The sequence below is a fragment of the Vicia villosa genome, unplaced genomic scaffold, assembly GCF_029867415.1.
Source record: "Vicia villosa cultivar HV-30 ecotype Madison, WI unplaced genomic scaffold, Vvil1.0 ctg.003406F_1_1, whole genome shotgun sequence".
Classification (NCBI taxonomy): Eukaryota; Viridiplantae; Streptophyta; class Magnoliopsida; order Fabales; family Fabaceae; genus Vicia; species Vicia villosa.
In genome coordinates, this window is record NW_026706198.1 from 181,059 (window position 1) to 197,205 (window position 16,147).

Here is a 16,147-nt window from a genome sequence, read left to right on the forward strand (position 1 = left end):
GAAGTGATTAAGTCTTGCATCCTAGTCAATAGTCAGAAATTATAGATAGTGGAGGTCCACCGTGATAAGCACCTTACTATTAATTTTGTTCTACTTCTAATACAACAAGGAAGCCAATTTGGTAGGCAATTGAATAACTCAAACCACGTGAGAAAAAATTCAAATTTTGATCATCTCATCAACTAGTTAAAAAATGATAATCAACGTTATTGAAAAAGAAAAGTATAAGCAACTTCAGAAAAATATATAATAGTTTAGATTAAAAAAGCACATTCAATTGCAAAATATTTGAACTTAAAGTTCTGAAGGTAACATCCACAATTAATTAGCAACTTAAATTTTATTTCAACACTTTTTCTTGTTTATAATATATTAGTTCAATTGGGCTAAGGCAATTCAAGAATAGTTCTTTTCTTTCGAAAAAAATTCAACAACAAATTTTATTTTTTTCCTTGAAGAAAATACTAAGAAATTTCTTAAATAGTTGTATTAGCATATCACTGTGACTGCATAAATATGTTAAGGTGCTTCTAAGATCCACAATTAAATCTTAGATCTAAACAATGATTCTACCATTCACAATATTTCATATCATTGTTTTAATAATATCTCCTCCACTAGCCTCAGGTTGTAATTCAACATGTGGAAGTTTGTATATTCCTTTCCCATTCGGAATGGATGAACCTCATTGCTATGCACACAAATGGTTTGAAATAGAATGCAAATTAGGCAGAAATTCTTCTGATATTCCTAAACCTTACTTGAAGTCGTTAAATCTTGAAGTAAGAGATTTTGATGCAAACTCGAGCTTGGTTACGATTATGAGCCCAATTTACCATTCCAATTGTAAAAATAACAAAAACAGTAGCAACAGTAATAAAATTGTTACTCTTAGAGACAGTCCTTTCGTATATTCACAGAATGAAAACACATTTCTAGCTGTGGGATGTAACAATCTTGCTTTTCTTCAGTCAAACGGGACAACCGTTGGTGGTTGTGTATCAATTTGCGACGACGACAACAGTAACAATTTCAATTTAGGTAACTACGATTGTAATGGAAAGTATTGCTGTAAGACTTCTTTGCCTTCACATCTTTCAGAGTTTAATGCAACAGTAAGAGGTTTAGGCGAACTGAGTAGTGGTGGGTGTGGTTATGCTTTGATTGCAAGGACTTATTGGATAATATTCGGTAGTTCGGATAACAGCGCATATGAGATTGAGAAATTGAATGAATTGAAGAATATGGAATATGTTCCTGCACTTCTTGAGTGGGAGATTTTGAATGATATGTTAATTAATTCCACATTTCAACTACCTCCAGATTTTTATGACTCCAACGTTACTTCTTTAAGTAGTAAAAACACTGGTAGGCAATGTCGATGCTCCGAGGGTTACTACGGCAATTCCTACCTTCCTGGAGGTTGCACAGGTTTTTCAATGTCTTCCTTTTTATATTAAAATATGTCATAATGTTTTATCATTCTCGGGAACAATGTTGCAGACTTAGTTGCTTCTCTAAGAAATCATTAACAAATTTCTTTAGAACATCTTTATTACTACAAAAAGTAAAATAGATGTTTTTGAACTAAACATAGTTTATAAAGTTTATTGAATTTTATCTGGTTCCATGCCCCGTTTCTAATTCAATTTGACTTTAAGAAGAAATATATACGAATTTTAAACTTGGTTCTTTTGTTTCAGAAAATCAAAGATTTTCATATAAGAATAATCGGGTGAAGAAGTGGGCTATTAATGTAGGTATGTACCAATTTCATAAATGAAGAATAATAATTTTATAGCTTCTCATCGACCATGTCTGATGGTAAGCTAGAGCTTGGTAAACATGTATACTCACCACATATTTATAATCACCTAATATATGATGACTGTAGGAATTTCATCAAGTCTCGGATCCATCGGTTTGCTCATTGGTCTATGGTTTTTGTACAAATCTATAAAACGAAGAATGGTAAAGAAACGCAGAGAAAACTTCTTCAAAAGAAACGGTGGTTTGTTGTTACAAAAAAGAATGTCTTCAGGAGAAGTAAATGTTGATAGAACTACTCTCTTCACCTTAAAGGATTTAAAAAAAGCCACCGACAATTTCAATAAGAACAGAGTTCTTGGAAAGGGTGGCCAAGGTACAGTTTACAAGGGCATGTTGGTGGATGGTAAAATTGTTGCAGTGAAAAAATTTAAGGTTGAAGGAAAGGTTGAAGAGTTCATCAATGAGTTTGTGATTCTTTCACAAATCAACAATAGAAATATTGTCAAACTATTGGGATGTTGTTTGGAGACAGAAATTCCGTTGCTTGTTTATGAATTCATTCCCAATGGTAACCTTTTTGAATATCTGCATGACCAAAATGAGGACATTCCAATGACATGGGACATGCGTTTGAGAATTGCCTGCGAAATTGCTGGAGCTTTATTTTATTTGCACTCAGTTGCATCTCAGCCAATTTATCATAGAGACATCAAATCAACAAATATACTATTGGATGAAAAGTATAGGGCAAAGGTAGCAGATTTTGGAGCATCAAGAATAATTTTAATTGAAGATACTCATCTTACCACAATGGTTCAAGGTACTTTTGGATACATAGACCCTGAATATTTTTACACTAGCCAATTTACCGAGAAAAGTGATGTTTATAGCTTTGGAGTAGTCCTTGCTGAACTTTTAACTGGTAAAAAGCCAATATCTTCTACAACAACATCCGAGGATTCACAAAATTTATCTTCCTATTTTGTTCAGTGTATAGAGGAGAATATGTTGTTTGACATTATTGACAAAAGGACCATAGAAGGAGGGGAGAAAGAACATATCATTGCAGTTGCAAATCTTGCATATAGATGCTTAGAAATAAATGGAAGAAAACGACCAACTATGAAAGAAGTCACATTAGAATTGGAAGGGATCAGTGGATTCAATAACAAGTTTAATGCACAACAAAATGACGAGGAAATTGAGTTTTATGGAATTGAACAATATCAACCTTGGGATGGGTTTTCTGCATCAAATTCATTATCAATTATGAGCAACCAAACACACTCCACAGACTCGAAGCTTATGCACATTCGTGCAATAGAATAGTTTTTTTTATTTTTTTTTTAGAATAGTTGATTTGCTTAATTTCTTTTCTTTGGTATTAATTATTGTATCATTTTATTACAAATAAGAGTTTGCTTAGAATTTGAAAATCAGATTTATGGATAGTGAATTACATTTGGTGTATTTTGTAAGCATAAAACTTAACGGTCATTTGCTTAAGGTCTTGTGTGTAAAGATGTGAGAATAATGTTTTTAAAAATAAGATATTACCATTTACTGTAGTTATTCTCCTTTTCTTTCCTTTTTTACATGAATGATGGTAAGATGCCTTGAAATTCTGTGACAATAAAATGCTATCATGGATGGTTGATTGGTAGAGGAGGTTGATCTCGAAGATGGTATTGGTTGAACAATCCAAAGATGTAGATACTGATTCCTCGATATACCAGTTCACATAAGCCCCTCAAGCACAAGGATTGAAAGGGAAAAATGATTAAGTCTAAAATACAAGCAGTACGACTTGAGATCAGTACGACTTGAGATTGTCTTTAATTAGTAGGAAATTTGCTTCTCTGTAGTTTTAATTCATAATATTTCGTAGAGAGTCGCCCGTAGACATGAGGATACCTTGGAGGGTTTCAACATAATCCACCGAGAGAATAGGTCGCAGGTGCAAGGATACCCTTAAGGGTTCTAGAATAGTGTCCTAAGTATCCCATAGGCTCAAGGATACGTCGGAGGATTATTCCAGTATAATATCCTGTAGGCGCAGGGATACCCTAGAAGATTTCAACATAATTCCTCGTAGGGAGTATCTTGTAGGCACAAAGTTAGTCTGGCGGGTGCCAGCAAAATGCCCCGTATGAAATAGCTTGTATGCACAAGGATATTTTGGAGGGTTCGAACATGTTACCTCTTAAGGCCTTGAATATGTTGTCTAGTCGTGTGCCTGGTTCATAGCATTGATGAGTTTATTTGACTTTTTCATCTTTTATTTGTGAATCTTTATCTTTTGACAAGCTTAGAAATTTATGACATTTATCTTTAATCATACCGGCTTATAATGTTGCAAACTTATCATTGTAAAATAGCTACCAGTGTAACAATAAATAAAACTAAAAATTATGTTTATTTGGCACACTAGCCAACGGCTGGCTTAACCTGGCCTTACTTACTCTATTGGGATTATTTGACTTTGTCCTAATAGGGATAGTCCAATTATTCCCAACTTTAAAGTAAGTGTATAGCCACAAACCTCCCTCATTATGATGGCATATGCCTTGCCGTTTGTTGGAATATATTATTTCTATTTGTATTATTTCCCTATTTGTATTATTTCCCTTTATTAAGAATTAATATCATTATTGTATTACCATTATATATACCAGCCTAGAGCTGAGGAATAAAATATAACAGCTTTTTTACCATTCCTTTCAATATGGTATCAAGAGCTTTGGGTTAGGGTTTACTGTAAAACTTCCACAACAGTTTTCGATTGACATACCCGTTTAATCCCCTATGGCGAATCACGGCACGAATTGGCCCGCTCTAGGTTTTGCCTACACCAGATCCAATAATGGCGGTGGCCGCGGTGATGGCGGCGGCCGCGGTAACGGTGGTGGCCGCGGAAATGGCAATGGTGGCGGAAACGGCGACGAAACATCGGGTGTCACAAACAATGGCAGTTATTTCAATATAGGCGGCAATGACCAAGAGGGTTCCTCATACTCCCTCAAGGTCAATATTCCTAAGATGAATGGGAATAACTATAATGAATGGGCCCAAACAGTTCGCTTGGTATTGGATAGCAAAGGGAAGTTGGGTTTTTTAACTGGAGGAGTAGCTGAACTGGCAGTAGGAGACCCTCTTTACAAACAATGGAAATCTGAAAACTCCTTGATTATTGCGTGGTTGGTAAGCTCTATGGAAACTGGAATAGGTAAGCCTTATATGTTTTTGCCTTCTGCAAAGGATGTATGGGAAGCTGTTAAGGAAACATACTCTGATATTCAAAACTCTTCCCAAATTTTTGGTTTAAAATCAAAGTTATGGCATGCGAAACAAGGGGACAAGAATGTTACTGCTTATTACAATGAGTTGTTGACCCTTTGGCAAGAGTTGGATCTATGTTATAATGACAATTGGAGGTGTACAGAAGATAGTGTTTTGTTTCTCAAAAGACAAGAAAATGATCGTGTCTTCATGTTTCTCGCTGGGCTCAATAAAGACCTTGATGAGGTAAGAGGTAGAGTTTTAGGAAAAATACCATTGCCAACTCTTCGTGAAACTTTTGCAGAAATAAGAAGGGAGGAGGCACGACAAGGTATTATGATGGGCAAAACACCACGAAGCTCTGAATCTGAAGGCTCGACTTTGGCTACTAGGAACCTTGACGGGGAAAAAAGGGTAGACAAAGTTCCTTGGTGTGACCAGTGTAAGCGTGAATGGCATACGCGTGAAACCTGTTGGAAGCTCAAAGGGAAACCTCCTAACTGGAAGAAGAAAAGTGGTCGTGCATTTCAGGCTAGTAATTCTGATCAAGGGCAGCAAATTTCTTCACCGCAGCTTCCACTCACTACAGAACAACTAGACAGACTGTACAAACTCCTCGAGTCTCCAACTCCTTCTTGCTCTATAGCAACAAAAGGTAATTCTGCATTTATTAGTGTCAGTCTCAGTCATACTTGGATAGTAGATTCAGGTGCCTCTGATCACATGACAGGTGAATCTATTTTTTTCTCTTCATATAGTCCATGTGCAGGTAACCAAAAAATAAAAATTGCAGATGGCTCTTTTTCAGCCATTGCAGGTAAAGGGTCAGTTGTCTTATCTCCAATGTTAACTCTGAAAAATGTCCTTCATGTTCCAAATTTATCTTGTAATTTAATGTCCGTCAGTAAATTAGCCCAAGATATAAATTGTCAAACTAATTTTTTCCGATCTCACTGTGTCTTTCAGGATTTGAACTCGGGGAAGATGATTGGCAGTGCTAAGGAGAGTGGAGGACTCTACTACCTTGACATTGGATCTGCATCACAACTACCTTCAAAAACAATAAGTTCCTGTTTTGAGTCTTTTTCTGTTTTGAATAATAAAGATGAAAACATTATGACATGGCATTTAAGATTAGGTCATCCTAGTTTTCGTTACTTAAAACACTTGTTTCCTAAGTTATTTCATAATAAAAACTTTTCTTCGTTTAAATGTGAAGCATGTGAGTTTGCAAAACATCATCGTTCCCAATTTTCAATACAGCCTTATAAACCATCAAAACCTTTTTCTATTATTCACAGTGATGTTTGGGGCCATAACCGTACAAGTACACTCTCTCTCAAAAAATGGTTTATCACATTTATAGATGACCATACAAGAGTATGTTGGGTGTACTTGTTAAAGGGGAAATCAGATGTTTGTCAGGCTGTAAAGAATTTTTTTACAATGGTGCAGAATCAATTTCAAACAAATATCCAAGTTTTTAGAAGTGATAATGGCAAAGAATATTTTAACACTATCCTGGATGATTTTTTTCTAAAAAATGGGATTGTACATCAAAGTTCATGTCCTAATACTCCTCAACAAAATGGAGTTGCCGAAAGAAAAAATAGACATTTATTGGAGGTTGCTAGAGCTTTACTTTTCACAAATAGAGTACCAAAATATTTGTGGGGCGAAACCGTTTTAACAGCTGCATATTTAATTAATAGAATGCCCTCCAAAATTCTTAATTTTCAAACTCCGATTAATACTTTCAAAGAATGTTTTCCTAGTTCTCGTGTGTTAACTGATCTGACATTAAAAATCTTTGGTTGCACAGCTTTTGTTCATGAACATAAGAATGTTGGAAAACTTGAACCACGTGCTATAAAGTGTGTTTTTGTTGGATACTCCCCAACCCAAAAAGGATATAAATGTTTTGATCCAAAAACCAAAAAAATGTTTGTCACTATGGATGTTACATTTTTTGAAAATAAACCTTTTTTTGATGACACTCATCAAGGGGGGGATATAAAGGAAGACTTGTTTCAAATTGAGAACATGAGTTTTTAAATAATTTATCTTTGCCTGTATCACAAAGTTCTGAGACTTATACTTCTGCACCAACAGAAAATGGCCATGATTCTTTATTTAATCCTACTCCTGTTATGAGTAACGATCCTTGCGAATCTGAGCCTACATTTTCTCATGTAGAAAACAATGAAATTCCTGAAAACGATGATAGTGATGATCTAATTGAAATGCCACAGAATAATGAGTCACTTCTGAAAAATAGATTTGAATTAGGAAACGGGATTTGGAAAGGGAAGGTTTTTGTAAAAAAGAACCACAAAGGAATGGATGAGTCCCCATCTCCACACTCTCAGGAATCTGAACCGGGGAATGATCAACCTCCTAAGAATAGGAAAGGTAAGTCCATCTCTGTTTCTGAAAGTCGTATTTTGTATCCTGATATAGATGATCCTGTTGCCATTAGAAAACCTGTTAGATCGTGTACTAAACACCCCATGTCCAATTTTATATCATATTCAAATTTGTCTTCATCTCTGTCTGCCTTCACCTCAAAATTGTCTAGTGTAGAAATTCCAAAAAATATACAGGTTGCTCTAGAAATTCCAAAGTGGAGGGAAGCTGTACTTGAGGAGATGAAAGCTCTAGAAAAGAACAAAACTTGGAGTGTTATGACACTACCGAATGACAAGAAGACAGTTGGATGCAAATGGGTGTTTACTGTGAAGTATAATTCAGATGGGTCAATTAAAAGGTACAAGGCTCGCTTGGTGGCTAAAGGATTTACTCAGACCTATGGTATAGACTACTCAGAGACATTTGCTCCTGTTGCAAAACTGAACACTGTAAGAATTCTTTTATCTCTTGCTGCTAACTTGATTGGCCACTACATCAGTTAGATGTTAAAAATGCCTTTCTTAATGGCGATCTAGAAGAAGAAGTATACATGGACATTCCTCCTGGCTTTGAAGACAAATTTGGATCAAATGTATGTAAATTAAATAAGTCTTTGTATGGATTAAAACAGTCTCCTAGAGCTTGGTTTGAAAAATTCACTCAGTCCATGAAGAAACAAGGGTACATTCAAGGACAGGCTGATCACACCTTATTCCCAAAGTTCTCCCATGATGGGAAATTGGCTGCCCTGATTGTATATGTTGATGATATTGTCCTTACTGGAGACGATACAGTTGAAATGGCAAGAGTAAAAGAGAAATTAGCAGTAGACTTTGAAATCAAGGACTTAGGATCCATGCGATATTTTCTTAGTATGGAGGTTGCTCGGTCAAAGAATGGTATTGTGGTTTCACAGTAGAAATATATTCTAGACTTATTGAAAGAAACAGGAATGAGTGGATGTCGTCCTGCAGATACCCCTATGGATCCTAATGCTAAACTTTGGGGAGAAGGTAGTGTTCCTGTTGACACTGGAAGATATCAGAGATTGGTTGGAAAACTGATTTATTTGTCACACACCCGACCTGATATTGCTTTCTCAGTTAGTGTAGTAAGTCAATTTATGCATTCTCCTTACGAGGAACATCTTGAGGCAGTCTACCGGATACTAAGATATTTGAAGGGAAAGCCTGGTAAAGGCTTACATTTCAAGAAAACTAGTGAAAGAAATGTGTCTATTTTCACGGATGCTGATTGCGCAGGCTCAGTCACTGATAGAATATCAACCTCTGGATATTGTACTTATGTTTGGGGTAATCTTGTGACATGGAGGAGTAAGCAACAAGGAGTTGTAGCAAGAAGTAGTGCAGAAGCTGAGTTTAGAGCTATGTCTCAAGGTATTTGTGAAGGGTTATGGATCCTTAGAGTCCTAGAAGAACTTAAGATGAAAATTGAGCTTCCATTAAAATTATACTCTGACAGTAAAGCTGCCATTAGCATAGCTCATAACCCAGTTCAACATGACAGAACCAAACATATTGAGATTGATCGACACTTCATAAAAGAGAAGTTAGATACTGGAATCATATGTCTCCCTTTTGTGACTTCAAATCAGCAAACTGCGGATATCCTTACCAAAAGTTTGGCAAGACCAACCTTTGAGCATTTGATTGACAAATTGGGCATGATAGATATCTATGCACCAACTTGAGGGGGGGTGTTGGAATATATTATTTCTATTTGTATTATTTCCCTATTTGTATTATTTCACTTTATTAAGAATTAATATCATTATTGTATTACCATTATATATACCAGCCTAGAGCTGAGGAATAAAATATAACAGCTTTTTTACCATTCCTTTCAATACCGTTGATTTAATTCAATCTACCTTAAAGGCTCATATCATAACAACGGATAATTAGTCATTTATTCATTTATATTTTGAATTCATATTAACAAAAAAATGTATAATAAAATATAATGCAGTGTAGTCCAACAACTATAGAATAAGCATCCCAAATTCTTAATTATTTTCAATACCATAAAGTAGTATGTTTTGCGGCAAGGAGTTAGGGACATAGAATCTATTTTGTTCAATGGTAGCAAGAGGTAAAATTAACATATGTAGAAGTTCATATTATTATCACCTTTCCGAGCTACAACAAAAATAAATATATGTACTACCAAAAAAAACTTGTTATGTCGGTTAAAAATAACTTGTTAAGTCAGCTGTAAACAACTTGTTAAGTCGGTTGAAAATAACTTGTTAAGTTCACCAAAGAATTACAGACGTAAGTTTTGTCTCTTAAGTCCGATTTGGATCTGACTTAATAAAACATTATTAGATCATTTAAAGGTCGACTTAATAAGTCTAGGCTATTTGAAAGCTTACAATTCGTACCCGACTTAATAAGATTATTTCTTAAATCGAATATGCTTAACCGACCTAAAAAGTTCTATTTTTTGAAATCACATATTTCTATATCACATATATGATATACTTTTATTTAAGACTTTGAATTTTTTTTAATTAAATGGAATCGAAATACTAAACTGTGCAAGTAAAACACAACAAAAACAATCACACCCATGTATATGTAAATTATTTGACAAAGTAGCATAGAGGAAACAACTGTTAGTCATACGGAAGAAGGCCTTCTTCAAGTGGTTCCCAAGTGTCGGTATATCAGTCCATCCAATTACTGTGTTTTGATGCAGACCAATAATCCTTCTCTGAAACAGGTAGAAAGATCAGGTCACAACAGTAAACCAAACAAAATGCCAACCATTTTAATCCATAGAGATATCTACCCACACCCACCTTTATTAGTTGTACGTCCCATTGCTTTGAGAACGATTGCATCAGTTCCTTTCTCCTACAGAAAACATATGCAGCGCAAAATGTAATTAAATTTCACAAAAAAAAATAGAAAAATATTAGTTCATTTTAAATGACACCAAACAAATTATTAAAAGATAAAAGTCATAAAATCATCGTAATTGAGGAAAAACCAAATTTTATTAGCGACCAATCTTATCCAACCTACTTCAATCAAGAACAAAAAAAAAAAAAAATGCATAAAGTGATAACTAACTTGAAAAAGTTATAACTAACAAGAAAAATAAAAAGAAATGCATAATGTTTGTGGCACTACATTATGATTGTATTATGAAGAATTAATGGATATTGCAACTAATTAAATTACTCATGAAAATAATCTCAATTATAAAGAATCAGTTGGGGTATGACGACATATGACTTATCTTTCCTAAGTCCAATATCATCTGCAAGCTCAATGATATTAGCTGTTCAAAACAACATTTTATGTATTAAAGAAAAGATATTATGAATATTTCACATTAACATGTCATCTAGTAATTGGTATCACGAAATGATCCAATGGATTTCATTCAAAGGTATTGTCGATTCAACCACAATAATATTGCATTCATTTCATCTACTCTATCTACTGTGGTTAGGTTTTTTAATAGTATGTCACTTTATTTTTTAAGTGACTAAGGCCTGAATAGATGTCAAACAAAATAACCATTACTACTACTGAGTATGAAAAAACATTGAACATCCAAAATATTTCACGACATTCATTCAATATTAATACGATTTGCACTTAATTATTGTTGGTTTGAATAAAATTTCAACTCAACATGACTTAATTCACACAACTAAAAACTATTTTCCATAACATCTTACAGTGTAAAGGTTTTTTGTCGAGAGTAGCAAAAAAAGGTGATAGATAAAGGCCATACATATTATCGACATGTCAGCTCTTGCAATATGCATACTGCTGACATGTTAGAACCTGCAAAATGCTTAACCAATGTGTTAAAACCTGTAGAAAGCTTATCAGCAACATATTGGAGCTTGCAAAAGGATTATTAGATGGGAGAAATTTACCATTTGTTCCTCCCACCATGCCTTTTTCCTTTCCTACTAGTATAACAAACAAAAAAATGGATACTTGGGGTTTGGGAAAAATCTTAACTTACAAATTCCTTGCCACAAGCATAATAGTAAATACATGTAACCTACACATTAATTTTAATAGGAACAATCTACTTTCTAGCACCTTAAGGCTATGTTTGGGAGTTGGGAGGGGAGGGGAAGGGAGGGCTTCAAAAATTGGTTTTTTAAAAAAATATAGAGAAAATTTAAACATTTTTTGAAAAAAAGATTTTGTTTAGAATGATAAAATAATGTTTAACACTAATGTATATTTACTTTTTGAAATACTATAACAACAAAAATTATATTTGATCATTTTGTCAAAGCCCTCCAAAATCCTCCAAAACCCTCTTTTAATACAAATTTTGAGTTCCCCCAAATTAGGGGGTTTTTGATGTTATGAAGAAAATCAAATCCTCCAAAACCCTCCAAACTAAAACCTTTATATTCTTTTCCCCCAATTCTTCCTATTTTTCAAAGCCCTCCCCTCTTTTCCCCTCCAAACTCCCAAACATAGCCTAAATCAATCCAACGTATGATGAAAAATTAAATGCATATAGAACATGCTTTGACTAATTGATCTTCTGTCTCAAGAGGTTGAAAGGATGTATCTTAGTGATGCCTATGAAGACAAAAACCTTGAAATTCTTAGTGATAGGATCCAACTCCAAGCAATTATTAAATAAGCAGCCTCCGGCCTTTCTGTTGGTGTTAGCCTTGAACAATAGTTTAGGTATTTGTATTGAATTATTTATTAATAATAAAAGATATTTTTTATGGGTTAAATATGTTTTTGATATTATAAAATTATCAATTTTTTTTTTGTCACTATAAAAAAAATGACATGTTTTATTCCCTACAAAATTATTATGCACGTAGTTTTAGTTCTATTGTTAACCCAGTGTATTTTTAAATGATTCTTTTGCAGACATGTTTAGAACGTTATAAAAAAAATTTTGAAAAAAATTTAAAATTTAATTTCTAAGTCGAGATTTTCATTATCGAAAAAAAATTAAAATAACCATGTTTTAAAAAAAATACAAAAAACTATAATTTGGAAGAATTTACAGAAATGACCGGGTTTGGTATGGCACCCAGGTGCATGAACCACCTGGGATGGCGCCTACCTTTAATTTTTAGGTGTATGTGGCGCCAATGTTGTCCCTAAATTAGGGTTGCCATCTCAGATGGCACATTAGTGTAAAAAAAATTGTTTTTTTTTATTTTAATAAATATTGATTGAACGATTCAAAAAAAATCGGAAACAAACAATTTCATTAATTTAAACTAATAGATACATTAGAAAACAATAGAAACAACAACTGATAAAGGGAATTTAAAATACGATTTGTGTCGTCAATAAGGTCGGTGTCAAGGAAATCGTCAAGGTCACCGTGACGTCTTGGAAGCTGACTGTCGTAAATTCGGTTACCCATTCCCCATAGCTTTGAAATGATGGTGGGGGAGGAGGTGGAGTTATGATTTCTGGTTGGTAGCACTCAGCGGCACTTGCACTTCCTTGATAAAAGGCAAATGTTTCAGTTGGTGTTGCGTAGCCATATGGACTACGGTGGTGAGAAGCTTGTGATATTAATGGGTTGCGGCGGTCACATTTATCTTATGGACCCAAGTCGGGACTTAGTTGGACTCTTGAGGAACCAGCCTCGTTGTGTTGGATGAATGAAATAGAGGAGACTGCCACTTAGTAATGGGTGGGTCGTCTACGGTTTTGGCGGGTGGTTGACTGCGTGGTTGAAATAATGGTTGGGACTGGGTTTGATATGGGTTGTGTTCTTGGTATTAGTCTTGTTGTTGGTAAAGTGGATGGGACTGAGTTTGGAATGGGTTGTACTCTTGGTAGTTGTGTTGTTGGGAGTTGTACTGGTATTGGGTTTGTTTTGGGTACTGTTGTTGTTGTTGGTGGTGTTGTTGTTGTTAGAACAAGATTTGTTCTGATCAATATTCTTAGTTTTGATGATAACAAGGATATGAATTTTGTGTGAGATAATGTGGTACTCTAATACATTGCAATTTCCATTTCAGGAAATATATAAAGAGTATGCACAAATCAGCGCTCAGAAGCTTTGTCTCAGAAGGTTCAGCATGCAACATCAGAACATGGTCTGGCAAGACATCAGAAGATGGTCAAGGCAGAATCAGAACATGGGTCTATGGAAGCATCAGAAGAACTTGAGATCAGAAGCAGAAGCACTGAAGTTCTCATGGTATCACGCTCAGAAGCACTTCAAGGTCAGAAGACAAGAAGATGCTTTGCACCAAGCTGTTTGACTCTGATGATATTCAAATATTATATTCACAAACATCAGATCAGAAGAAAGTACAAGTGGCAGGCTACGCTGACTGACAAAAGGAACGTTGGAAGCTATTAAAGGCAACGTCAGTAGACACAGCGTGAACAATGCTCGAGGTAGTTGACAAAAGCGTGAAACATTAAATGCAAAGCTGTACGGAATACGCAAAGCATTAAATGCGCTTAACGGTCATCTTCTCAAACGCCTATAAATATGAAGTTCTGATGAGAAGCAAGGTTAACAACTCTGAACCAAATTCTGTGAATATTAACTTGCTGAAACGCTGTTCAAATTCAAAGCTCAGAAACTTCATCTTCATCAAAGCTCACTACATTGCTGTTGTAATATTTTAGTGAGATTAAGCTTAAACGTTAAGAGAAATATCACTGTTGTGATTATAGCTTTTCAGAAGCATTTGTAATACTCTTAGAATTGATTACATTAATTTGTAAGTAACTAGAGTGATCAAGTGTTGATCAGAATACTCTAGGAAGTCTTAGCTTGTGTCTAAGCAGTTGTAATTAGAGTGATCACGTGGTGGTCAGGATACTCTAAGAAAGTCTTAGCTTGTGTCTAAGCATTTGTTCCTGGAGTGATCAGGTTGTGATCAGGATACTCTAGAAGACTTAGTCGCGGACTAAGTGGAAAACCATTGTAATCTGTTGCGATTAGTGGATTAAATCCTCAGGTGAGGTAAATCACTCCGTGGGGGTGGACTGGAGTAGTTTAGTTAACAACGAACCAGGATAAAAATAATTGTGCAATTTATTTTTATCGTTCAAGTTTTTAAGACTACACTTATTCAAACCCCCCCCTTTCTAAGTGTTTTTCTATCCTTCAATTGGCATCAGAGCGCCGGTTCTAAGGTGCAAGCACTTAACCGTGTTTAGAAAAGATTCAGGAAGAGAAAAACGCTTCAGTAAAAGATGGCTGGTGAATCTCAATCAAATCCAACTGCATCTACATCTGGCTCTGCTGAGCAATACAATGGTAACAATGGTTATACTAGACCACCAATATTCGATGGTGAAAACTTTGAATATTGGAAAGATAAACTGGAAAGTTACTTTCTTGGTCTGGATGCTTATCTATGGGATCTTCTGTTGGATGGTTACAAACATCCTGTTAAAGCTACTGGTGTAAGGCTCACGAGAAGCGAAATGAATGATGATCAAAAGAAAGATTTCAAGAATCATCACAAATGCAGGACTGTTTTGCTGAATGCTATCTCTCATGCTGAGTATGAGAAGATATCTAACAGGGAAACGGCCCATGACATATATGAGTCCTTGAAGATGACTCATGAAGGAAATGCTCAAGTCAAGGAGACCAAAGCTCTTGCTCTAATCCAGAAATATGAAGCCTTCAAGATGGAGGATGATGAAGATATTGAGAAGATGTTCTCAAGATTTCAAACTCTAACTGCTGGATTGAGAGTTCTGGATAAAGGCTACACCAAGGCTGATCATGTAAAGAAGATTATCAGAAGCTTACCCAGAAGATGGGGTCCAATGGTAACAGCATTCAAGATTGCCAAGAATCTGAATGAAGTTTCTTTGGAAGAGCTTATCAGTGCCTTGAGAAGCCATGAAATTGAGCTAGACGCAAACGAGCCTCAGAAGAAAGGTAAGTCTATTGCATTAAAATCTAATATTAAAAAATGCACTAACGCTTTTCAGGTTAGAGAAGAAGATCCTGAAGAATCAGAATCTGAAGAAGAAGATGAACTATCCATGATCTCCAGAAGGGTGAACCAACTCTGGAAGAGCAAGCAAAGGAAGTTCAGAGGCTTCAGAAGTTCAAAGAGATTTGAACGTGGAGAATCTTCTGGTGACAGAAGATCTGACAAGAAGAAGGTTGTCTGCTATGAGTGCAATGAGTCTGGACATTACAAGAATGAGTGTCCGAAACTTCAGAAGGAGAATCCCAAGAAGAAGTTTCATAAGAAGAAAGGTCTTATGGCAACATGGGATGATTCAGAATCAGAATCAGAATCAGACTCTGAAGGAGAGCAAGCCAACTTTGCGCTGATGGCTACAGAAGATGATGGATCAGAATCTACATCAGAATCGGATTCTGAAGAGGTATTTTCTGAACTATCTAGAGAAGAGTTAGTTTCCAGTCTAACAGAGCTTCTTGAATTAAAAGCTCATCTTAGTATCAAATACAAAAAGCTGAAAAAGCAATTTGAATTTGAAACTAAGAAGCTTGAGTCGGAAAATTCTGAATTAAAAGAAAAAGTTTTAAAATTATCCAATAATGTTGGATCTCCTTCTGATTCAGAAAAATTCACTCCCAGTCTGAATCATATTCTGAAAGAATATGATTTAAGTTTCATGAAGTTCTTATCTAGAAGTATTGGCAGAAGTCAGCTAGCTTCTATGATATATGCTGTGTCTGGGAACAAGAG

General features: G+C 35.2%; 1 protein-coding gene across 1 annotated transcript; it reads left to right on the forward strand.

Moving 5' to 3' along the window:
* The first annotated feature begins 561 nt into the window (after positions 1-561).
* Positions 562-3,209, forward strand: LOC131640933 (wall-associated receptor kinase-like 8). Its single transcript, XM_058911287.1, has 3 exons — positions 562-1,431; positions 1,704-1,760; positions 1,895-3,209. Exons 1-3 carry the CDS (start codon positions 564-566, stop codon positions 3,097-3,099), a joined length of 2,130 nt encoding a protein of 709 aa, XP_058767270.1. The 5' UTR covers positions 562-563; the 3' UTR covers positions 3,100-3,209.
* Positions 3,210-16,147: the final 12,938 nt, after the last annotated feature.